The sequence below is a fragment of the Ovis aries genome, chromosome 2 (assembly GCF_016772045.2).
Source record: "Ovis aries strain OAR_USU_Benz2616 breed Rambouillet chromosome 2, ARS-UI_Ramb_v3.0, whole genome shotgun sequence".
In the NCBI taxonomy this organism is placed as follows: Eukaryota; Metazoa; Chordata; class Mammalia; order Artiodactyla; family Bovidae; genus Ovis; species Ovis aries.
In genome coordinates, this window is record NC_056055.1 from 198225430 (window position 1) to 198251503 (window position 26074).

General features: G+C 38.0%; 1 protein-coding gene and 1 pseudogene across 3 annotated transcripts in view; both read right to left on the reverse strand.

The window, feature by feature from the left end:
• The window catches only part of DNAH7 (dynein axonemal heavy chain 7), a 266322-nt gene that overhangs the window by 136978 nt on the left and 103270 nt on the right, over window positions 1–26074 (reverse strand). For all 3 annotated transcript variants that reach the window (XR_006058804.2, XM_042244009.2, XM_004004780.6), the window contains 6 exons: window positions 25274–25383; window positions 20196–20364; window positions 18124–18226; window positions 17876–18003; window positions 6099–6311; window positions 3215–3313 (listed from right to left, as the gene is read on the reverse strand). Coding sequence is in view for 2 of the 3 variants with exons in the window: in XM_042244009.2 (XP_042099943.1) it covers window positions 3215–3313; window positions 6099–6311; window positions 17876–18003; window positions 18124–18226; window positions 20196–20364; window positions 25274–25383 (822 nt within the window). In the remaining variant the exon portion in view is untranslated. The remainder of the gene's footprint in view (window positions 1–3214; window positions 3314–6098; window positions 6312–17875; window positions 18004–18123; window positions 18227–20195; window positions 20365–25273; window positions 25384–26074) is intronic.
• Window positions 11462–17827, reverse strand: LOC105610079 (heterogeneous nuclear ribonucleoproteins A2/B1-like; annotated as a pseudogene).

Below are 26074 nucleotides of genomic sequence, written 5' to 3' on the forward strand. Positions count from 1 at the left end.
TTGGGTAAAGGAGAGACAAAGACAATGCAGTAGGATGTAGCCTGGCTAAGTGGCTGCAGTTCTCTTTCTGTCATATACTGGCCAAGACCCCAAGTAACTTATCAACTCTACTTCGCTTACATCATCTGTAAAATGGAGATAATGACAGCTCCTGTCCTACTGGGGGCTTGTTAGTTGCTCAGTAGTGTCTGACTCTTTGCGACCCTATGGACTGTATCTCACCAGGCTGCTCTGTCCAGGGGATTCTCCAGGCAAGAATACTGGAGTGGGTTCAGTTCAGTTCAGTTCAGTTCAGTAGCTCAGTTATGTCTGACTCTCTGCAATACCATGAACTGCAGCACACCAGGCCTCCCTGTCCATAACCAACTCCTGGAGTCCACCCAAACCCATGTCCATTGAGTCGGTGATGCCATCCAACCATCTCATCCTCTGTCTTCCTCTTCTCCTACCCTCAATCTTTCCAAGCATCAGGGTCTTTTCAAGTGAGTCAACTCTTCGCATCAGGTGGCCAAAATATTGGAGTTTCAGCTTCAACATCAGTCCTTCCAATGAATACCCGAGACTGATCTCCTTTTAGGATGGACTGGTTGGATCTCTTTGCAGTCCAAGGGACTCTCAAGAGTCTTCTCCAACATCACAGTTCAAAAGCATCAATTCTTCGGTGCTCAGCTTTCTTTGTAGTCCAACTCTCACATCCATACATGACCACTGGAAAAACCATAGCCTTGACTAGACGGACCTTTGTTGACAAAGGAATGTCTCTGCTTTTTAATATGCTGTCTAGGTTGGTCATAACTTTCCTTCCAAGGAGTAAGTGTCTTTTAATCTCATGGCTGCAATCACCATCTGCAGTGATTTTGGAGCTCCCCAAAATAAAGTCAGCCACTGTTTCCATTGTTTCCTCATCTATTTGCCATGAAATGTTGGGATTCCCTTGTGGGTCAATGGTAAAGCATCTGCCTGCAATGCGGAAGATCTGGATTCGATCCCCAGGTTGGGAAGATCCCCTGGAGAAGGAAATGGCAACCCACTCCAGTATTTTTGCCTAGAAGATTCCAAGGATGGAGGAGCCTGGTGGGCTACAGTCCACGGGGTCGCAAAGAGTCGGACATGACTTCACTTCACTTTGATGGAACCAGATGCCATGATCTTAGTTTTCTGAATGTTGAGCTTTAAGCCAACTTTTTCACTTTCCTCTTTCACTTTCATCAACAGGCTCTTTAGCTCTCCTTCGCTTTCTGCCATATGGGTGGTGTCATCTGCATATCTGAAGTTATTGATATGTCTCCCAGCAATCTTGATTCCAGCTTGTGCTTCTCATGATGTACTCTGCATATAAGTTAAATAAGCAGGGTGACAATATACAGCCTTGATATACTCCTTTTCCTGTTTGGAACCAGTCTGTTGTTCCATGTCTAGTTTTAATTATTGCTTCCTGACCAGCATACAGGTTTCTCAAGAGGCAGGTCAGGTGGTCTGGTATTCCCATCTCTTTCAGAATTTTCCACAGTTTATTGTGATCCACACAGTCAAAGGCTTTGGCATAGTCAATAAAGCAGAAATAGATGTTTTTCTCGAACTCTCTTGCTGTTTTGATGATCCAGCAAACATTGGCAATTTGATCTCTGGTTCCTCTGCCTTTTCTAAAACCATCTTGTACATCTGAAAGTTCACAGTTCACGTATTGCTAAAGCCTTGCTTGGTAACCATGCCCTTCTCCAGGGTATCTTACTGACCAAGGAATCAAAACCAGATCTCCTACATCACAGGCAGATTCTTTATCATCTGAGCCCCCAGTGCTTAGGAGTAACTATTCATAAAGCTCTTAGAATAGGGTTGGGTCCATGCATAGTGGGTCCACCCACAGTTGTAAATGCACAGTGTTTGCTAAGTAAGCAAAAATATCTTCTCAGATTGTTCAAATTATTTATGGTTAACCTTAAAGAAGCAGACAATTCCATATCTGGTAGTTAGTGGTTCTCAATCAAGACCTGTTCCTTTCACAAGTTCCTCTCTGCCAGGTAGAGAGTAGGGAATACATGGAGTTGTCCTTCTGGTTGTATTAATGTGAAAGTCCAGAGATACTGGGGGAACCAGGGATGCCAAGAGTTTGTAGCATATGGGACAGTCTCTCACAACTGGGAACTATCCTATTTGAAAATGCCAGTTATGCTCCATTTGTAAAATATTGCTCAAGAAATATTTGCTCAATGAATACACAGCTATAGGAGAATACATCTAAATGAGATATACCTCTACTTCATAAAAATAAATATAGCTTTACTTATGTTTATTCCTGGAAAATCTGTACAGTATACTAGTACCAAAGAAACTGAGGGAAATTTTTAACAAGAAATTTTGAACCAATTCCCTGAAAACTTGATCTATAAAATATTTGCACTGTCAATTCCAAATACGAACGGGAGCTTCTTTTAGAATGATGAAACATTGTTCCTATGGATAGCTAAGGGCACTGGAGCACACCACAGTGGCAGAGTCACTTCTCTCCTCCCTATGAGAGTCTTCTGATCTCAGTCTCTACACACTGGAAGCTAACTGTCCATTCCTCATGGCAGTGCAAGACAGAGGAACTCTACCACGTGTCAGCAGCCCACTACCCACCACCCCCAGTCACTTCTGCTGAGAATGGGAAAAGAAAAACAATGACATCACATGACAATACAGGAACGTTAACCATCACTCTAATAATTCTTTACAATTACTTATAATCTAAGTTTTAAATATAACAATATTATTAAACCTAGTTCTTAAATTATCCTGAAAAAAACCAATTTCATAAAAGACACTGCACTCTTTTGAAGAAATCAAGCTTATTTTTTACTTCTTCGATCATTAATTTTGACAAACATTTGCAAAGTATCCCTCTGTGTAAGGGATTCGGTGGTGTGTTTAACCAATTACTTTCCTCCATGGAGTCTATTTCCTAGTGAGATTTATAAGCAAAAATTCTGTGACTTTTGTGTGTTTATTATATTCTGCAGTAGAAAAAAGTACTACTTAAAAAAAATCCCAAGTTGTTAAAAGTTACTTGTAACAACAAAGCTAGCTAAACACATTTCAAATAAAACATGGAGTGACCTATGTTTCTCTGTTTTCTACACTGGAAGTTTCTCAATGGGACTTGAAAACTTGGACACTTGATAAATACATTATTACAAGATTTTTGATACATCAGAGTACAAAATATTCTTACCTCAAAGAGTGGTAAATCATGGGACAAAAATTTTGGCAAATTTACATCAATAATAGATCTAAGTAGCAGAATTTCTTCATTTTCATTTGGATATTTCAACTGAAAGAAAATATACTCATGATGACATCTGCATCTGTTAACTGCACTCCATGCATGTTCATCCACACAAGCACCCAGGCCCCAGAGGGCCTTCAAACCCATGCAAAGATGTTATTTATTTTCATTTCACTGGGCTGTTATTAATTTCAGAAACTGACAATTATACTTGTTGAATTTTATACTAGTACATAATGAAATTCTAAGTTTAACTAACTACCTTTTCATAGACACTCTTGGTAAAAAGCTATTGGTCATGATTTTCAGAGTTTGGGAGTTGCCACTGCTTCTATCCTGGGTAAGGCCTTGCCTGTCCTATGCATTCAAAACCAGCAGTCAGTTGATAAATGTAAATAGTCATTAAAAATGGGGATTCATTAAAAGATTTAAAGTTAAAACATATAAATATTCACTCAGTTGCCCATATTTTGGTGTCAAGGCTTTTTCTCTGAGGGTGGAGTTCTGCACAATTTTTCTTGTACAAAACAAAACCAAAAACAATCAATAATGAGTCGCCGCTCTAGATTTTTTTGTGTTTTATTGTTTCTGTTTTTTAAAGATAATCATTCTCTTCAAAGATACTTAGGAGACAATCTAAATGTAGCATCCTCATGAATTGTTCTTTTTCAGTCTTACTTTTCTTATCTATACCTAATTTCAAGTGAACTTTTTAGCATTTCATCTTTACTCAGTCTTTCTTAAACAAGGAACTCAGTTTTCATAAAACCAAACCTCTTCTTTTCATGCTCATATACCATCAGTTTCATTGACAATTAACTAAAGGACATAACAACAATAACATAACCAACTAACTTCAGAAAGTTTCGAGAACAAGCCACCTGACCATAAGTGAGAGGGCAGGGTGGCATGCCACCTTCTGACTGCACACTTGGTCCTAGCATGCTTGAGTGTGTTCCCCTGGCAGCGTGGAGAGGGCTGGTTAATGCACTGTCACTTGAGTAGAGGGTGCTTTGGCAAATATATATTAAATTCCAAAATACCTGTGGTAAACAGAGGTTTACTAAAAACGTGGCTGAACTCAATTTGTTGCTCATGCCCATAAGATGGTTCATGTAATTCACAAAAAAATCTGAACTCAGAAATGTTTCTCTCAACTTCTATACTTGATTCAAAATTTCACACCAAAGCTATTCCCACCATCATCAGTTTAGGTTTCCAGAACCCTCATCCTGTTCTCTGGAATCTTTCTAGTAAATTCCATGCTTCTACTTAACTGGCTTTAACTTTACAAAGTCAATGATGCCTGGCAGTTAAGGCCTGCTGTCTCTGAATTACCAGAGTTGCCAAACCTAAAGCTAGCTCTGCTAACATGGACTTTGTCTTTGCATCAACCTAACCACACAGCAATTATGAAGTGTCAGAAGTCTGTTTTGTCAAAAGGCTATCATCTTAAAACAAACGTTTAAATTGTTTCCTGATAAAATAGAAACAAACTTCAAACTATTCAAGCCAACACATTCAACAATTCTAAATTAGCTTTTGACAAAGAATGATAGGATTCATTTGCAGAATTCATTTGCTGCATAACTTTAATAGTTCATTTCCACAGTCAAGATGTCAGTGATGACATACAGTAGAACAAAGCATTATCTTTCCCATTATCTGACCACAATGCAATCATGACACGTCAGGTTAATACAAACTGTTGCTTCTAGTTGCATTTGTTTATTACTAAAATAATGACTTGAAGTCATGTTAGACAAATGTGAAATAGAATATCACCACTATATATCAGAATTCCTGGTAACATCATTTAGAAGTCAAAAATGCATGCCATTGTTTTTAATCACACAGGATATATTTTAAAATCTCCCACAGTCATGAGCATGAAAATTTTTATAAGCTACAAGGTCAAAGTTTGCATTTTGCTGTTAATTAATCCCACGGACAGAGGAGCCTGGCAGGCTACAGTCCATAGGGTCTCAAAGAGTTGGACACGACCGAAGCGACTTAGCACACATGGCCTATCTTGCTTACTTTCATAAAGAAAATAGAACAGTTATACTTTATGTTTCTACAAAATACTTCCAATGAAAAGTTACCCCAATCTTAAAATATTTGCCCTTTTAATCAATATAATTATGATTCATACCATCTTAAAATGCACACATTATACTGCAAATCCATTACTGGTGGTATGTGTGTGTGCATGCTCAGTCATGTCTGACCCTTTGCAACCGTCTGGACTCTAGCCCACCAGGCTCCTCTGCCCATGGAATTTTCCAGGAAAGAATACTGAAGTAGGTCGCCATTTCCTACTCCAGGGGATCTTCCTGACTCAGAGATAGAACTTGCTTCTCTTGTGTCTCCTGCCATGGCAGGTGGATTTTTTACCATTGCACCTTGCAAATCCATTACTGCTAGTGCGTAGTGGGCTGCAACTCTATAATTATATTAAATAACAATGTCTAGGAATTTTGTACATTTATATTAATTATACATACATTGTTTCCTTTAAAATTACGTATGTTCACATAGACTAAAATGCTTCCAAGTATTTCTCAGCAGCAAGGAATTTTATTCCTCAGTAGTACTCAGTTTCATATAATTAAAACTGTGGGATGGAACTCAAATCACTAATCACATGGCTAAGGTTTTACAAATCATAAAATGTCCTTTTTCATGTGTGCAAATGATCAATTATTGTAGTAAAATAGGGAACTTTTTTTCCAGTTGATGGAATCAATCAGTTATTGGAGCTCTGTAAAGACGCATGGTCCTGAGATTTACAAACAGGAAATGAATAAGAAGTTACTTGAGTTTCTACCTTTAGATTCCCGGCAGCGGTAAGCACTGACTTCACGGCTCTCATTCCATAGTCATAGTGATGTTGTGATGACAACTGCTCTGAACACAGGCGATATGTAGCCACAATCTTCACTGACAGTGGCCGAGCTGTGACAAAGCCACAGGAGTACAGGACGATTTCAGCAATCATAGCGTAGTCAGGCACCATCATCGCTACTGTCCGAAAGAGCGCCTATGGGAGTGGAGAAAAGGTGCTTTTATAAACAGGCCATCATGAAGACAGCTTGACTCTTTATAACATGCGACAATGTTATAGCTTTTTTTGCAATAATATTGTTATAATATCCATATCCTATAGGTAAAACATTTTAAAATGTGACTTGTTGTTGTTGTTATATAATGAAATCATGAACTTTTTATCCAAATATTTTTTCTGAAATTATGCTTTGAGAACACTTCAAATTTCTGTCATACCTAGGGTTTTGGTGAATTATTAACTCAAGTATTAAGTATCCATTATGTTCTATTCCTTTGTAGAAAGTGACATGTAGAAAGCATTAGACTCTGCTGAGATGTTGGGTTTCTCATTGGAGCCGTTAGAAAGTGGCTGGTATTGGGAGACTGTGCTCTAACTGAAGATCTCTAGATATCTAACTGATTAAGGTAACTCCTAATAACAAGGGTATGTTACATAAGTGATGAATTTTGAGATATTTTTTAACCTTTTTGCGTCTTCAGTCACCATGTCAGTTCAAGCATAATAAAGGGGGAAAAGCTGAAAACAAGTACAGGATGATTATTATTAGAGATAAATCCATTTTCCTAATTCTAAGATAATTTTTCCTCATGGTATTTTAAATGTTGTGGGACAAATGTTGTGTGATGGAAGGCAAATAGAAAACTGAATATATTTGGAAAAAATAAGAAAATTTAACTTTAAAAAGTGAGTTTCTATCAGGACTTATTTCAATAGCTCGAGCATGAAAACATGGCTGTCTTATACTAAAGCAGGAGAACAACAGTGTTACATAAAATGACAATATATTCAAATAATGAACAAAAATTGTACGGAATGACAGTCACATTCAGACAGGTTATAAATACCTTTTGGGAACTAGCTAAGTTACCGAAAACACAAGGGAGGGAGAGAATAAGGACATTTTGCCTTAGTGATCTGTTATGATACTTAATTGAGAATAAAAGACTTGCATCAAGCAAGATAGTTCCAATGCATTACATTAATTACTAGCTAGAGGTCTCAGCACTGCTATTTTATCAATAAGTTTAGCATTCAAGAAAGGAAAGAATAAAATATTAAAAGTATAGAGCATGAACAAACAATTTGTAACAGAGATGCTTAAACATGTGCTTAAAACTACTACATACCTGGGGGGAGGAAATGCAAGAGAATTACTGTAAAGATGGTACCTCTTTTAAAGGGTAGGTTTTCAACAACTTTTTTTAATCAATAAAATAGAGAATGAATGAATGAACTGGTGATTTAGCTGGTCAATGCCTAAGTCAGGGTGATACAAACTTTCTTCTGTGGTTGCTCAGTCACTAAGTCATGTCCAACTCTTTGTGAGTCCATGGACTGTAGCATGCCAGCCTTCTCTGTCCTCCATTATCTCCGAGATTTTGCCCAAATTCATGTCCATTGAGTCAGTGATGCTATCTGACCAACTCATCCACTGCCTTCCCCTTCTCCTTTTGCCTTCAGTCTTTCTCAGCATCAGGGTCTTTTCCAGTGAGTTGGCTCTTTGCATGAGGTGGTCAAAGATTGGAGCTTCAGCAAGAGTCCTTCCAATGAATATTCAGGGTTGATTTCCTTTGATATTGACTGTTTTGATCTCCTTGCTGTCCAAGGGACTGTCAAGAGTTTGCTCCAGCATCATATTTAAAAAGGATCAGTTCTTCAGCACTCTGCCTTCTTAATGGTTCAATTTTCATATTCGTCCATACGTAACTACTGGAGAAACCATACCTTTGACTATAGGGGGCCTTTGTGAGCAAGGTGGTGTCTCTGCCTTTTAATAAGCTGTCTAGGTTTGTCATGCTGTCTAGGTTGGTCATAACTTTTCTTCCAAGGAGCAAGTGTCTTTTAATTTCATGGCTGCAGTCACCACCTACAGTGATTTTGGAGCCCCCCAAAATAAAGTCTGTCACTGTTTCCACTGTTTCCCATCTATTTGCCATGAAGTGATGGGACGGGATGCCATGATCTTAGTTTTCTGAATGTTGAGTTTTAAGCCAACTTCTTCACTCTCCTATATAGCACATTAAAAAGCAGAGACATTACTTTACCAACAAAGGTCCATCTAGTCAAAGCTATGGTTTTTCCAGTAGTCATGTATGGATCTGAGAGTTAGACTATATAGAAAGTTGAGTGCCAAAGAATTCATGTTTTTGAACTGTGGTGTTGGAGAAGACTCTTGAGAGTCCCTTGGACTGCAAGGAGATCCAACCAGTCCATCCTAAAGGAGATCAGTCCTGAATACTCATTGGAAGGACTGATATAGAAGCTGAAACTCCAATACTTTGGCCACCTGATGCGAAGAACTGCCTCATTAGAAAAGACCCTAATGTTGGGAAAGACTGACGGCAGGAGACGGGAACGACAGAAGATGAGATGGTTGGATGGCATCATGGACTCAATGGACATGAGTCTGTGTAAACTCCAGGAGTTGGTTATAGACAGGGAGGCCTGGCATGCTGCAGTCCATGGGGTCACAAAGAGTTGGACAAGACTGAGCGACTGAGGTTTTTCATAACTTTCCTTCCAAGAAGTAGGCGTCTTTTAATTTCATGGCACAGTCATCGTCCACAGTCATTTTGGAGCCCTAGAAAATAAAACTTGTCATTGCTTCCACCTTTTCCTTCTATTTGCCATGAAGTGATGGGACAGGATGCCATGATCTTAGTTTTTTGAATGTTGAGTTTTAAGTCAGTTTTTTCACTCTCTTCTTTCACCCTCATCAAGAGACTCTTTAGTTCCTCTTCACTTTCTGCCATTAGAGTGACATCAGATACATATCTGAGGTTGTTGGTATTTCTCCCAGCAATCTTGATTTCAGCTTGTGCTTCATCCAGCACAGTATTTCACATGATGTGCTCTACATATAAGTTAAAAAAAAGCAGGGTGACAATATACAACCTTCTCATACTCCTTTCCCAATTTTGAACCAGTCCGTTGTTCTATGTCTGGTTCTAACTGTTGCTTCTTGACCTGCATACAGGTTTCTCAAGAGACATGTAAGGAGGTCTGGTATTCCTACTTCTTGAAGAATTTTCCACAGTTTGTGGTAATCTTTACAGTCAAAGGCTTTAGCATAGCCAATGAAGCAGAACTAGATGTTTTTCTGGAATTCTCTTGCTTTCTCCATGACCCAACAAATGTTGGCAATTTAATCTCTGTTTCCTCTGCCTTTTGTAAACCCAGCTTGTACATCTGGAAGTTCTCGGCTCACATTTTGCTGAAGCCTAGTTTGAAGGATTTTGAGCATTATGTTGCTAGCATGTGAAATGAACACAACTGTATGGTAGTTTGAACATTCTCTGGCATGGTCCTTCTTTGGTGCCGGAATGATAACTCACCTTCCCCAGTCCTATAGCCAGTGCTAAGTATTCCAAATTTGCTAACACACTGAGTGCAGCCTTTTAACAGTATCATCTTTTAGGATTTAAAATAGCTCAGCTAGAATTCCATCACCTCCACTAGCTTTGTTCATAATAACACTTCCTAAAGTCTGCTTGACCTCACACTCCAGTATGTCCGGCTCTAAGTAAGTGACCAAACCATAGTGGTTATCTAGGTCATTAAGATATTTTTTGTACAGTTCTTCTGTGTATTCTTGCTACCTCTTCTTAATCTCATCTGCTTCTGTTAGGTCCTTGCCATTTCTGTCTTTTATCATGAGCATCCTTGCATGAAATGAAAGGGTAATTTAGTGCTTTAAAAATTAATTTGGATTCTGGCTTACCCCATGGCATAATTTCTTGTGTGTAAAAAAAAAAAACAAAAACCAAAAACGGGAAAGTATAGATCCAGGTAAACTGCCAGAGCTTGAATAAATTCCAGTACATGTAATCAGTGTTAGCATTACCCTCCATGTTTACCTCAGCAGAAATAAATAATTGTGAATAATTATTCTACTGACTCTGCCCTATAGGGTGGAAGAAGAAGGGCAATACATAAGGAATTATAAATACTTCCTCGAGGAGGCTTTCAAAGAACTATATGTTTGGAAGAACAACAACAACAAAATCTCAAGCAGTAACTTGTTACCATTTCTTCCTTTAGAAATTAGAAATAGATTTCATAATATTGTGATTTGTTCAGAAATGAGCTAGGTTTTACTTGATTGAAATGGAGGATTTAGGATCTATTTCACTTTTTTTCTCTGTACTAATGGAGTGTTTCACACTCTTACTCTGAGGAAAGCTATGTATCAGAATGTTAGCATTTGCAAATCCTCCTGACTGTAGGACAAAACCCTCAATGAACCCCTGACTTCTTGTTTACCTGGAACACCAGACTCCCTCAAATCTCTCCAGACGCTCACACGTCCTTCAGCTCCCTACTTCTGCCTTCTGTCACGCAGAGTAACCTTGTGTCACAGAGGCCAGGCTCTGTCACCGGAACTGAGCCCAGTTTCACTTGCATTTTCTTCTTCTTGTGCCTTTAGAGTTGGATGCCACAATGTATCATGTTATTGACTTTGTGACATCAGAAGATATAGAATATGCCTATTTTCCATACTACCCAAAGCAATCTATGAATTTAATGAGATCCCCATCACATTACTCATAACATTTTCCACAGAACTAAATCCTAAAATTTATATCACAAAGGGTGTGACATGACTTAGTGACTGAACATAGAAGACTCAGAATTGCCAAAGCAATCCTGAGGAAAAAGAACAAAGCTGGAGTCATACCCACCCAGACTTCAGACAATACTACAAGGCTCCATTAATCAAAATAGCAGGGTACTGACACAAAAACAGACACATCAGTGGAACAAAATAGAGAGCCCAGAAGTAAACCCACACACCTACAGTCAATCTTTGACAAAGAAGGCAAGAATATACAATAGAGAAAAGATAGTCTCTTTAGCGAGTGGTATTGGAAAAGTTAGACAGCCACTTGTAAATCAAAGAAGTCATAACATTCCCTCCCATTTTACACACACCAAAAGTGAAAAAAAAGTCAAAATGGCTTAGAGACTTAAATATAAGACAGATACCATAGAACTCCTAGAAGAAAACACAGGCAAAACATTCTCTGACATAAATTGTACCAATATTTTCTTAGTCTCCCAAGGCAATGGAAATAAAGGCAAAAATGAACAAAAGGGAATAATCAAACTTAAAAATTTTTGCTCAGCAAAGGAAATCATAAACAAAATGAAAAGACAACCAATAAACTGGGAGAAAATATTTGCAAACAATACAACCAACAGGGGCTTAATTTCCAAAATATAGAAACATCTCATATAACTCAACAGCAAAAAAGCAAACAACCCAATCAAAAAATGAGCAGAAGACCTAAATAAATATTTCTCCAAAGTACACATACATATGGCCAATAGGCATCTCAAAAGATGCTCAACTTCTCTAATTAGTAGAGAAATACAAATCAAAACTACAGCGCAGTATCCCCTCACAGTGGTCAGAATGATCATCATATAAAGGTCTACAAATAATAAAAGCTGGAGAGGGTGTGGAGAAAAGGGAACCCTCCTTCAAGGTTGGTGGGAATGTAAATTTGTGCAGCCACCACAGAAAACTGTATAGAGGTATTCCATAAACTAAAAAGAGTTGCCATATGCTCCAGCAATCCAACTCCTGGGCATACAGCTGGGGGAAATAAACAAAAATTCTAATTTGAGAAGATAAATGCACCCCAATGTTCACAGCAGCACTATTTACAAGAGCCAAGACATGGAAACAACCCAAGTGTCCATAAGCTGATGACTGGAATAAGAATATGTTATATACATACATATATATATATATGTGTGTGTGTTTAAGAATATGTGAGACATATACACATCATATATATAGAGAGAAAGAGCTATCACAACGGTGGTAGGTGAACCACTGCAGTAAGACATGTAAGAGAATACTGAAGAGGAGTGGGAGCAAGGATGGCCATAGCACTGGCCAGGAACAGCAGGAGTTACAAGACTGGTTTTGGTAACTGACTGAAATCGCTGGGTGAAGAAGAGGGAAGCTTCAAGGATGATCCTGAAGACATGAAAACACTTTCTGGGTCTCAGAAGGCTTTAAATAGATAGTTTTCAGACACTCAATTATGTCTGACACTCTGCAGGCCCATGGGCCATAGCCTGCCAGGCTCCTCAATCCATGGAATTTTCCAGGCAAGAATACTGGAGTAGGGTGCCATTTCCTACTCCAGGAGATCTTCCCAACTCAGGGATCGAACCTGTGTCTCTTGCTTCTTCTGCACTGGCAGATGGACTCTTTATCATTAGTGCCATCTGGGAAGCCCATATATTTTTATCTATATATCTTTCATTTCAGGCTAAGACATTTTTCCAAATTGTTAGGTACTTCCAGATGTACTTGAAAAGAGATGTTTTATAGCAGCTCTAACCAACCAAGAAGACTGCACAAAAGGAATGAAAACAACAAAAAGCTATTAGAATTTGAGAACAGCTTTTGACCTAAAATAGAAAGAAACTACTCCAAGCACCACTGTTTCAACATGCACAATAAATAAAACGTGGAGGAGTCCACACAGGGCATTAACAGAGCCAACCCATGATGGCCCCCATTTTTTACTGATTAACTGCTCACAGATATTTTGCCTTTACGAATACTTATGTATTCAGATCAATCCTACCGAATAAAAGAAAACCAAGAGTGAATAAAAAAATTAGACCAAAAGAGCTTTCCAAATGTATCAGTTCAGTTTAGTCACTCAATCGTGTCTGACTCTTTGCGACCAGATGAACGACAGCACGCCAGGCCTTCCTGTCCATCAACAACTCCCGGAGTCTATCCAAACTCATGTCCATTGAGTCGGTGATGCCATCCAACCATCTCATCCTCTGAAGTCCCTTCTCCTCCTGCCCTCAATCTTTCCCAACATCAGGGTCTTTTCCAATGAGTCAGCTCTTTGCGTCAGGTGGCCAAAGTATTGGAGTTTTCAGCTTCAGCATTAGTCCTTCCAATGAATATTCAGGACTGATTTCCTTTAGGTTGGACTGGTTGGATCTTCTTGCAGTCCAAGGGACTCTCAAAAGTCTTTTCCAACACCACAGTTCAAAAGCATCAATTCTTCCACGTTCAGCTTTCTTTATAGTCCAACTCTCACATCCATACATGACTTTGTTGACAAAGTAATGTCTCTGCTTTTTAATATGCTGTCTAGGTTGGTCATAACTTTCCTTCCAAGGAGTAGGCGTCTTTTAATTTCATGGCTGCAATCACCATCTGCAGTGATTTTGGAGCCCAGAAAAATAAAGTCAGTCACTGTTTCCATGTCTATTTGCCATGAAGTGATAGGACCAGATGCCATGATCTTAGTTTTCTGAATGTTGAGCTTTAAGCCAACTTTTTCACTCTCCTCTTTCACTTTCATCAACAGGCTCTTTAGTTCCTCTTCACTTTCTGCCACATGGGTGGTGTCATCTGCATATCTGAAGTTATTGATATTTCTCCCGACAATCTTGATTCCAGCTTGTGCTTCCTCCAGCCCAGCGTTTCTCATGATGTACTCTGCATAGAAGTTAAATAAGCAGGGTGACAATATACAGCCTTGACGTACTCCTTTTCCTATTTGGAACTAGTCTGTTCTTCCATGTCCAGTTTTAACTGTTGCTTCCAGACCTGCATACAGGTTTCTCAGGAGGCAGGTCAGGTGGTCTGGTATTCCCATCTCTTTCAGAATTTTCCACAGTTTATTGCGATCCACACAGTCAAAGGCTTTGGCATAGTCAATAAAGCAGAAATAGATGTTTTCTCTGGAACTCTCTTGCTTTTTCGATGATCCAGTGGATGTTGGCAATTTGATCTCTGTTCCTCTGCCTTTTCTAAAACCAGCTTGAACATCTGGATATTCATGGTTCATGTATTGCTGAAGCCTGGCTTGGAGAATTTTAAGCAATACATTACTAATGTGTGAGATGAGTGCATTACTAATGTGTGGTAGTTTGAGCATTCTTTGGCATTGCCTTTCTTTGGGATTAGAATGAAAACTGACCTTTTCCAGTCCTGTGGTCACTGCTGAGTTTTCCAAATTTGCTGACATGTTGAGTGCAGGACTTTCACACATCAACTTTCAGGATCTGAAATAGCTCAACTGGAATTTCATCACCTCCACTAGCTTTGTTCATAGTGATGCTTCCTAAGGCCCTCTTGACTTCACTTTCCAGGACGTCTGGCTCTAGGTGAGTGATCACACCATTGTGATTATCTGGGCTGTGAAGATCTTTTTTATACAGTTCTTCTGTATATTCATGCCGCCTCTTCTTAATATCTTCTGCTTCTGTTAGGTCCATACCATTTCTGTCCTTTATTGAACCCATCTTTGCATGAAATGTTCCCTTGGTAGCTCTAATTTTCTTGAATAGATCTCCAGTGTTTCCCATTCTGTTGTTTTCCTCTATTTCTTTGCATTGATAGCTAAGGAAGGCTTTCTTTTTTTTTTTTTTCACCTTTTAAATTATTTTATTAAATCTTCAATGTACAATAGCTTCTTTACACATGAACTAAATTTTTTTAGAAGAATGATGTTAGGTCTTATTACATGATGATTCTAGCTAGTAGTTTTTCCAAATGTTGGGGAAAATCTTGAAAAAGGATTTTCACATCTCACCCAAAACACTGAAATTTAACATTATCAAAGAAAGAGATGCTTCTACACTCTTGAACAGTGGCCACTGGAAAGACATTTCAAAAAGAAAGAATTGTATCTCAAAAGCATTTTTTTATATGATTTTTTCCTCCAAAGACGGTAATGTTTTTACATAATTAAGTCCATTCACAAAATGGCTTTCTGCACGTGCTCTCATGCCTTGGGCCACATCACCAAATATTTATGCATGACTGAAATGAGAGTTTCCTTGACATTGTTATTTCCATAGCCTGAAGCTGTTCTGTTACCTCCAGGCTCTCATTCTCCCTGATTTATACAATCAAGCCCCTGTCAAATAACAAGCTCAGTATCGCCATCTCTCCATAATCCCCACTTTCTCCATGGCCTCCTGGACAATAGTTTCCTCCACCATATGATCCTTCCATATTCCTCCTACCATTCAGTTTCCCACTCTTTAGTAACTCGTACTTTGAAGGTTTCTGCTTATAATTTCCCAAATTATAGCAATTCTGACTTCCATCATTCCTTCCTCTCGCTCTGCAGCCCCTATTCTGGTGGCCATGTCCAGGTCCTCCTCCATAACCAAGACTAACCCTCAAACTACCACCTCCTGGTCCCCCTCCATACCCATGGTCACCATCCCCAGATTCACCACTGCTCCCACCTCCATCAGATCCTCCTCTAAAGTCCCTTCCTTGTCCAGCTCCAAAATTTCCACCACCACTATGCAAGTATAGGAAATCAACCTTACCTCCTCCCTTTCCTATTCTAGAATGCTGGAGTGCCTGCATTTCTTGTCTAGACAAGGCCTTTCTTACTTCTGCATGATAACCATTGATGTATGGTATTTCTGCAATACAAGCTTATCCACAGGATCGTGGTCATCAAAAGTCACAAACCCAAAGCCTCTTTTCCTTCCAGACTCCCTATCACTAACGATCTCAATGGCATTGATGTTTCCATATTTCTCAAAGTAATCTCTAAGATGATGCTTCTCCGTGTCTTCTCCAATTCTACAAACAAACAGCTTCTTCACAGTGACAAGAGCCCCTGGTTTTCCATAGTCCTCTCTTGGGACAGCGCGTTTGGGGGTGACCCTTTTCCCATCGATGGAATGAGGTCTGGCCGCCATGGCAGCATCCACCTCAGCCACAGAGGAAAATGTGACAAAACCAAATCTTCTTGATGTCTGGCTGGCAGGATCTCTTATGACCACACAGTCTGTAAGATATCCCCACTGCTGGTAGTAGTTCCATAGAGTTTCTTCTGTGGTTTCAGAGCTCAAGCCACCAACAAAGAGTTTATGGAATTCTTCATTATCAGATGTTGACATTTTTTTCATCACGTGCTTGGGCGCTTGAGCCATTTTTCTGAAGCTGAGGAGGATGAAGGAGATCTCAGACTAACAGGAACCTGACCAATCCCAGCTCCTGGCTTCCACTCCTCCGGAAAGAGAGCCTCCAGGAGAACCTCCAAGTCCTGGCTTCGGGGATGCTATTACTGCCTCTGGAGCCTCTGCCGCCCTTGAATCAGTCTTGAGCCGCTTTCAATTTTTCAGAACAGGCTGATCTGTGAAAGAGGCTGATGCTGGTTCCCCCTGATCTGATCCTGATGCTGACCTGTGACTCGATCCTGAGATGTAGACCACCTGTAGCTTGCCAGAGAAAGCAGCAAGGAAGGCTTTCTTATCTCTCCTTGCTATTCTTTGGAACTCTGCATTCAGATGGGTATATCTTTCCTTTTCTCCTTTGCTTTTCGCTTCTCTTCTTTTCACAGCTTTTTGTAAGGCTTCCTCAAACAGCCATTTTGCTTTTTTCCAATGTATATTGGAATGTATATTTTTTCCAAATGTATATTGGAATAAAAAGTCACAAAATGCTTCTTAGATGAAGGAGGATTTACCAATTTCCATTTTTAAATGATGCCTTCCTTCACAAAGGCAAAGTACTAAAACATCACATCAAGCAAAGAAAAGTGCAAGGAATAGAAATACCACAAAAATTCTTGGCAGCAGTTGGTCCAATCAAAAGTTTTTTTGGTGGAAAAGAAAAATACCTCACCTCATCTAAGAAGCTGTCATTCTAAAAATGTGAATAATGGAAGGAATGTAGGATTTAGAGTCAGAAAACTTGGTTTTGGATCTGCAATTACCACTGTATTATTATTCACCCTTTTTTCTCCATGCACTAGCCATAAACTTGCAGTTCACCAGAAAAGGATATAAAAGGTCTAACAAAGAAATGGGGGAAAGGTCATATTTCAGTAATAATCAAAGTTGTTTTTTTTAAATGAAGATTCTAGTCTAGTCAATTAGCTATTTTGTTCTTACAAGAAAACAAACAGTGCTACGTATTAAGGATGATATAGGATGTAAATTGTTTCAACCTCTGTTAGAAGGCAATTCAGCAACACAGCTCTTGGTCCTGTGAATCTCCTAATGAAATACCTTAAAATAGAGAAATGCTTTAAGCAAAAATTTCCCATTTCCCATTGCAGTATTATCTATAAAGAAGGAAAACTAGATACAATCTAAATTTCAAACTGTAAACACAGTTCAATAAACTTATTTACAGTTTGAATAATGTTCATAAAGATAGAAAAATGCCCGTATTATAATATTAACATGAACAGACCTTCCCCCAGTATTCACAGTTGTCTGATTTCAACATTTAATATTGAGGAATACCACATAGTAAACAGTAGAATGGGTACCTTTTCCAATAGTTCCTATGTTTTCCAATTTTTATACTTATCATCAGTTTTAAAATAGAAGTTCTAGAAATTGCATATTTTTTAAAGGTAATCAAAGGTTTAAAATTTTTCTAAAACAGTTGTCTAAAATATAACATCTAAAACTGTTTTATGTAAAATTCAAGAAGAGCATGTTCTTTTTATATATTAACTTTGTAAATCACAACAAGGAAACAGATTATATAATTGCCTTTTCTGTACCTTTAGATTATCAGGCAGTTCGGATCGTCCAGCATATCCAGGGTTCATTGTTATAAAGACAGCACACGTGGGGTCAAGTTTTAATTCAGTTCCTTCAAACACTAGTAAATCAGCACCTGCATTAATACCTGTGGGTAATCAAGGATGAAATGACTTAGCAATTCCACATATAAATGGGACTCGTGCCATTCATTATGTCCTATATTTCTACTGTTTCCACACAACTCAGAGACAAACTAGTCCATTACCTCTTTGGATAGTAAGAATTTGTTGAGCAACCACAGACAGCACTTCCAAATCAATTCTGTTAAACTCATCAAAGCAAGCCCAGGCACCACAAGATAACAGTCCCTGGGAGAAAAGAGTAATGAAAATTTTCAATTTTATCTGATTGAATATTACATTGAAATGTTGTATTTTCACCTCATCTCCTCACAGATTTAATATCCTATCAAGGAAATTGCTTATTCACCTTTATCTTTAAAGACAGCTTACTCTTTTATTACCAATTCATTATTCTGCATGAATAAAGAGTTTGATGAATTGAAAATTTTTCCAATTGATTTTTGTTTTACTTTCTGTGTGTATTTTTTGGCTTTTAGATGCATATCTATAATTTTAAAGCCTTTCTTATTTTTTAGTTACAAGTTGATTTTATTCACTTTTTCCTTACGGACTCCATAGAATGGATTGTAATAATCCTTTAAATAAGGTGACTCCTGTTGTCAATGAGACTACCCTGTAACCTGAGTACCTTAATGACCAGCTAACACCATCGGAGGCCCCAGCTTGCAATTCTAACTTACAGCTACCTCAAAAGTAACTATGTGCCATTTGGTCATAGTAAAAACTAGAAAGTCAGACTTGAGTAGCTGAGTCCAAATTCAAATTAAATTCTTTAAAAATGCAAAAATGATTACTGAATGTACATTCTCTAGACTGTATATGTATGTATGTGTATTTCACTAGGCACCTATAATATGCAGGACATGATGCATGGCACTTTGTATATATCTTTTATACAAGGAAACTAAGGCTATGTCACATAAGATGCTAAGTATTTAGTACAATGCCACATATCTAATAGTGGCTAACCTTGGATTTGTGTACAGTTCCATCTATTCAAACACACTGGATTAAACATGAACACCATGCATGTCAAAGAATAGTACATTTCCATTATTTAGTGAAGACTCTAAGACTTAGAAATCTAACACATGACATAATAAAAGGATTAGAAATCACAGAGAACAAAATGCTTATGAATTCACGTGTTCAGAGTTATACAGATTGTGAGGTTCTAGTAAGATCTCTGTCTTTTTAATTCTGTACCCCTATTATTCAGCATGATCCTAATATAAATTGTCCGTATAATCAATACTTATCAATAACAAAACAATATTTTAATATATGAATCTATATCAAAGAATAAAGAATATTATTATATAGATTTGAAAACTTAGTGCATACCAGAATTTTCTTGAAACATTTAGGAATATAGTGGCTATTTAAAGTACACAGGGAATCTTTTAGATTTGCTGATTATTTCTTTAATAAGCATTACAGTGAGGTTGTATATCATTATAGAGGATGATTGAAATAGCTACTGATCATTCAAAGGTTTCCTTCATATTTTACTTATTATAATATTTTCCTTTATTTTACTATTATTCTAATTGTTTCAGTGTCACAAATATAGAAACTTCTGATGTTCCAAATATTTTATTAAATGACTAGGCCGTATTTCAGTCAGGAATAGTTTACTCATAGGGTAGGGTTGTTATGTTTTGTTAGTGTGAGTAGTTTTTTTATCCTAAAACACATTTATTTGTTCTTTATTTTTTATAGTGTTTTTATACTGTGGGATAGCCTAGTAATTTTTTTTAATTTATTTTTTTTCAGATTTTATTTTATTATTATTATTTTTTTTAACTTTACAATATTGTATTGGTTTTGCCATACATCAACATTATTTTTAATTGCAGGACAATTGCTTTACACTATGGCATTGGTTTCTGCCAGACATCAACACGAATCAGTCATAGGTACACAAATGATTTGAGTATTTTTCCAATGTTAACTTTTTCTGGAGTTATCTTTGAAAATTAGGATTAAAGAATCATTAAATTGTAATTTGCAAAGTGTCTTCTATGTTGCAGGTGAATTCTTTACTATCTGAGAGGGAGGTAGAACTCCTTCTCAAATAAGCTTTTGATATAACTCTACTTACAGCAAGTCTTTTATACGCATCAAATTATGTTTCATTATAAAAAGTCTTTCTGAGAAGTTATCATATCATAAATGAGGAGTACACTCAAACCTTAAAGAATTTTCCTAGAGCCAGATAGTCCAACCCATCAGAGCAATTGAAAACAACACATTGCTTGGCTACAGCTTTGGCTAAATCTTTAGTAGTTTCAGTCTTTCCAGTGCCAGCTGGCCCCTCAGGTGCTCCTCCAAGGTGCAGATGAAGGGCTCCAAATAAGGTTCTGAAATATAAGAAATAAACAATCTTTGTGTAATAATGTGATTTTTATATACATTCAGAAAAAAATTTAAATCAAGAGCCAAATTTTCTACTTCCTCACCAAAAATTCCTTCCTTCCTACTAACCTATGAAAATCTTTGTTTTATATTTTACTTCTGAATAGCTGTATATGTGACAAAATCAGAACAAACTCACCTTTGAAATTCAATGCTGACTTCTGGAGAATTCAGTTGATCCTGAACCATCCAATTACCTACTGCAAGCATATGGAAATGCTACATAAAAAATGATAACTTTGGAAATATAGAACCATTTTTGAGAGAATGAAAAGCAAATTATCAAAGAAAAGACAATGCATAGCTGGAAAAGTAATTAGGTGCTAAAGTTGTAGAGGTGCACACTGGTTTGGAATTTGTAAATAAACACAAGTGCATTTATACCTACACAGAAACAAAAGTTCTTAGAACTGAGCAAGCTGAGGAGCTGGAATGGATTCACTATTTAAACCCAGAAGATTTGAAAGGTTGCCTTGGGTGTAAATGGAAACTAAAATTACTTCAGCAGCCTATTCAGGAGACAAAGATTGTCAATGAAGGGGCAGGAAGCTTATACTCCATGCAGTGCCCAGTGAGAAATTGACATCATTCATAAAGGGTGCCATCAAATTTCCATTCCCTGGTAGCTCAGCTGGCAAATAATCCACCTGCAATGCACAAGACCCCAGTTTGATCCCTGAGTCAGAAAGATCCGCTGGAGAAGGGACTGGCTACTGATAGGCATATGAAACCAAACTGAGAAATTAGCATTAAAATTTTGTTCTGGACCAGAGAAAACCCTAGAGCCCTCCACAGAGATAAATGTAAAACTGTTCCACATGGACACCTCCGCAATTGAGAAGTGGAAGACCACCTGGGGAAACAATCCTACTAAAATGAGCTCACAGTTAAAACCAGAAAGAGAGATCAAAATTAAGAATCAGACTTGCAATGACAAAGGCAATTAGGCAGTTGGACAATGGTCTGAGAGGGCTACTGTATATACGGCACTCTGTCTTCTTTGGTATTCTGGTGGTTTAGGAAGATTTTAAATAAAAAGCAATAGACATCAGACAATCGTGAGAAAAAAAGAAGTCAATCTTATAAAAGAGGAAACTGGAAATCTAGCAATGAAAAATATAATCTCTGAACTTTTGAAAATTCAATGAACAGAACCAATAGCAGAGAAAACATACAGAAACAGAATTATGCACATTAGAAGATAAGTAGGAGGAAATCATCCAGGGAAAGAGGCCAACAATAAGAAAAAAGAAGGAAAAGAAAGGGGAAAAGGCAAAATTCTAAAAACAATGGCTGAAAATTTGCTAGAATTGAAAAAGATATTAACTAGAAAAAGTCCCAAGTAGGATATATAAAAACTCCTTCACATCTAATAACATCCAGTGAACATCAATAATAAAGAGAAAACCTTAAAAACTACAAAGGAGAAAGTTACTTATAAAGGAATAAAACTAATAATTAGAATAACAGACTAGTCCGCAGTAGCAATAAATGCCAGTAGAATAATATCTTTGGAGAGCTGAGGGGAAATTACTGTTCATCTACAGTTTTACACCTAGCTAATCTATTGGTAAAGACCCTGATGCCGAGAAAAATTTAGGGCAGGAGGAAAAGAGGGTGACGGAGGATGAGATGGTTGGATGTCATCATCGACTAAATCGATGAGTTTGAGCAAACTCTGGGAGACAGTGAAGGACAGGGAAGTCTGGTGTGTTGCAGTCCATGGGGTAGCAAAGAGTTGGACACAACGGAGAGACTGAACAACAACCATCTAGTGAAGACCAAGGAAAAAAGAAGAGCAAGAGGCATTTTAACTTATATGCAGAGTACATCATGCGAAATGCAGGGCTGGATGAAGCTGGAATCAAGATTGCCAGGAGAAATATCAATAACCTCAGATACACAGATGACACCACCCTTGTGGCAGAAAGCAAAGAGGAACTAAAGAGCCTCTTGATGAAGATGAAAGAGGAGAGTGAAAAAGTTGCCTTAAAGCTCAACATTCAGAAAACTAAGATCATGGCAGCTGCTCCCATCACTTCATGTCAAAGAGATGGGGAAACAATAGAAACAGTGACAGACTATTTTCTTGGGCTCCAAAATCACTGCAGATGGTGACTGAAGCCATGAAATTAAAAGACGCTTACTCCTTGGAAGAAAAGTTATGACCAAACCTAGACAGCATATTAAAAGCTACAATAAACCTATTAAATAGCAGAAACATTACTTTGCCAACAAAGGTCCATATAGTCAAAGCTATGGTGTTTTCAGTAGTCATGTATTTATGTGAGAGTTGGACCATGAAGAAGGCTGAGCACCAAAGAATTGATGCTTTTGAACTGTGGTGTTAGAGAAGACTCTTGAGAGTCCCTTGGACTGCAAGGAGATCAAACAAGCCAATCCTGAAGGAAATCAGTCCTGAATATTCACTGGAAGGACTGATGCTGAAGTTGAAGCTCCAATACTAAGAGCCAACTCATTGGAAAAGAACCTGATGCTGGGAAAGATTGAAGACAGGAGAAGAAGGGGACAACAGAGGATGAGATGGTTGGATGGCATCACCAACTCAATGGACATGAGTCTGAGCAAGCTCTGGGAGATGGTGAAGGACAGGGAAGCCTGGCGTGCTGCAGTCCATGGGGTCACAAAGAGTCGGACACAACTGAGCAACTAAACAAAGCGGCATTTTTAGATAAATACTGGTATAGCTCACTACTTGCAGAGCCTCACTTAAACAATAACTAAAAGTTATTGCTTCAGAAGGAGAAAAATTAAACCAAAAATTAGACAAAGGAAAAAGCCATGGTGAGTAAAGATGATGATAAAATTTTTGGCAAATCTACCTACGCTTCCCTGGTGGCTCAGAGGGTAAAGCATTTGCCTACATTGTGGGAGACCCGGGTTCAAACCCTTTGTTGGGAAGATCCCCGGAGAAGGAAATGGCAACCCACTCCAGTACTCTTGCCTGGAAAATCCCATGGACTGAGAAGCCTGGTAGGCTACAGTCCATGGGGTCGCAAAGAGTCGGACACGACTGAGGGACTTCACCCACTCACTTCACTCACCTACATATTAGTTGTAAAAATGTGTAACAGTATATAAATAGAGATCAGCTTGTATTAGGATTTAACTAAACCCCCAAGCTGGGAGCTTTAAAATATTTAGTCAAGAGGATGCCTGCAGTTTCTGCTGATGGCAGAGTAGGAGAAAACAGGGACAGTAAGAAAGATGCACTCTTACTGATGGCAAAACACATGTGCATCATCTGACAAGATCTAGATCCCACTGGTAGGGAGCCAGCCTTGAGTTAAGCTGCGCGGGCCCAGGTGCAGTAGACCTACGTAGAATCAGAGAAGACCCCAGGAAGAGGGTCTGTGTGTAGTCGACCTCAGTAGAGGCTGAAGCAAAAGTCACCAGCAGCCAGCCAGAGAAAGCATTTTCCACAGGTGGGACAATCAGGTGACTGAGGGCTTCCCCAAATCCACATAAACATCCCTTGGGACATCTGGAACATCTGAACTTGTGCCATCATGGAGGGCACTAGATAGCAAAAGATAGTTGTCACCCCAGACACCTGTCACCTGTAAACCGACCTCTTCCTTTCCTTCACCTCTCCTCTATCGACTTCCAATAGTGGAGAAGCCAAAAGAAGGGCTACTGAGGGGAGGGCGCAATGGATAGGGATAATAATGACAAAAGGTTGACCACATTTATCAATACCTTCCCAAATGCAGGCCACAAGCTTGAGTCAAGCTTGAACTGGGAGGAAGGGATGTTTTAAATCGGATGAAAAATAGTAACTGATTTTATACCTAAATGGACTTTTAACATCTGAAAAGAATAACTCTATTTATTAATATATTAGAGTCACCAGAAAGAGTAGGGAATATCTGAGAAAGAGTAGAGTATCCTAGATTTTATCCATAAATGGGGATAATATTTGATAGAGCAAGTTTAAAAGAATAGTGATAAAAAAAGGATAAAACTGCTTTCTGCCTGCATCCTGAAACTAGTTTAGCCAATAAACTAGTTATGTTGGAAGAAAATGAAAAAATGAAGTTTAATTTAGTATTTAACAAATCTGGAATATGGTGAATGGAAACTGGAAGTTAAAAATAAAGGTCTTTTATTATTCAGAAGGAAAACAGAAAATAATGTACATGTAAATACCTATGAGATATATAATGGAGATATCTACCAGTATGTGTGCGGTGAAACCTTACAGGAGAGAGGCCTTGGCTGGAGGCACTGGTTTGGGGATCTTCAGGATGCAGGCTGTTAAAGCCTAAAGAGTAGAGACCCCTGGTGGTCTAGTGGCTAACTCTGAGCTCTCAATGCAGATAGACCTGGGTTCAATTCCTGGTTAGGGAACTAGATCCCACATGCCACAACTAAGAGTTCTCATATCACAACAAAGATCAAGCCTCCCACGTACCACAACTAAGACCATGTGCAGCCAAATACATAAATAAATACGTTTTTTAAAAAGTCTAAGAGTAGATGAGAACATTCAGGAAACCACGAAGCATGACACAAAGCACTCCATGAAAATACAATTCAAGGGATGAAACAGGATGCCTCAAATGATCCAAAGGAACAGTCAAAAACTTTCAAGAAGGAAGGAGAAACTAACAATGTAAAAAAGCAACAGCACTGCCCAATAATACTTAGGGCTGAGAGGTCTAGAGCCGAGGGGAAGAAGTCAGCAGAGAAAGAAATTGAAGTCAAGTTGAGAAAAGAATTAGTAGTCCAGAAAAGATAACAGAGGATATATTTTGGTCCTTAAAAAAATTAAATGGTCTAGAGATGAGTGAAAGTTTTTTTCCAATTAGATCTTTAAATTAATGAGTTTACCTGTAACATCTGTCTGTGAGTGGAGTAATAACCAGCCTAGGGGAATTGCCCAGATATTCATATCCATATCGTAAGCCAGCATTGATCATCTTTGTTTCTAAATTATTTTCCTAATATAAATCAGATAAAATGAAGTTAGCTTAAACTGTAAAGTTAAAATACTATGAAATCTCAAGCTCTTTAATAAATAATAGCCATACTATAAACAATATCTTTAAAATTCACTTTTCAGACATCATTTAATTCAGTAGAACAATTCGACATCTAATTTCCTTGGATAAGATTTGAAGTCACTGGCCTCAATTTTTCCCATAGAACTTTGGAAAATATATTTGTTCTTTCTCATATTTTCTTTAAGTTTGCTAACACTACTTTATTAAGGTATAATTGACATACAATATTATATTAGCTTTAGGTACATAACATAATGATTCATTTTACATTTATTACAAAATGATCATCATAATAAATCAACATTTATCATCATACATAGTAACAGAATTTTTTCCTGTGAGACCTTTGAAGATCTACTCTTAGCAACTTTCAAGCATACAAAACAGTATTATTAACTATTGTTGTCATGCTGTATATTACATCCCCATGAATTACTTGTTTTGTACTTGGAAGTTTGAACCTTTTGACTCCCTTCACCCCTTTCTCTCACCTCTCAACCCGCACCCCCAGCCTTTGGGAACCCCCAGTTTGTTTTCTTTATCAGCTTGTTTCGTGTTGTTCTTTGTTTTATTTTCTTTTGATTTTTAGATTCCACATATAAGTGAGATCCCATGGTATGTGTTCTTT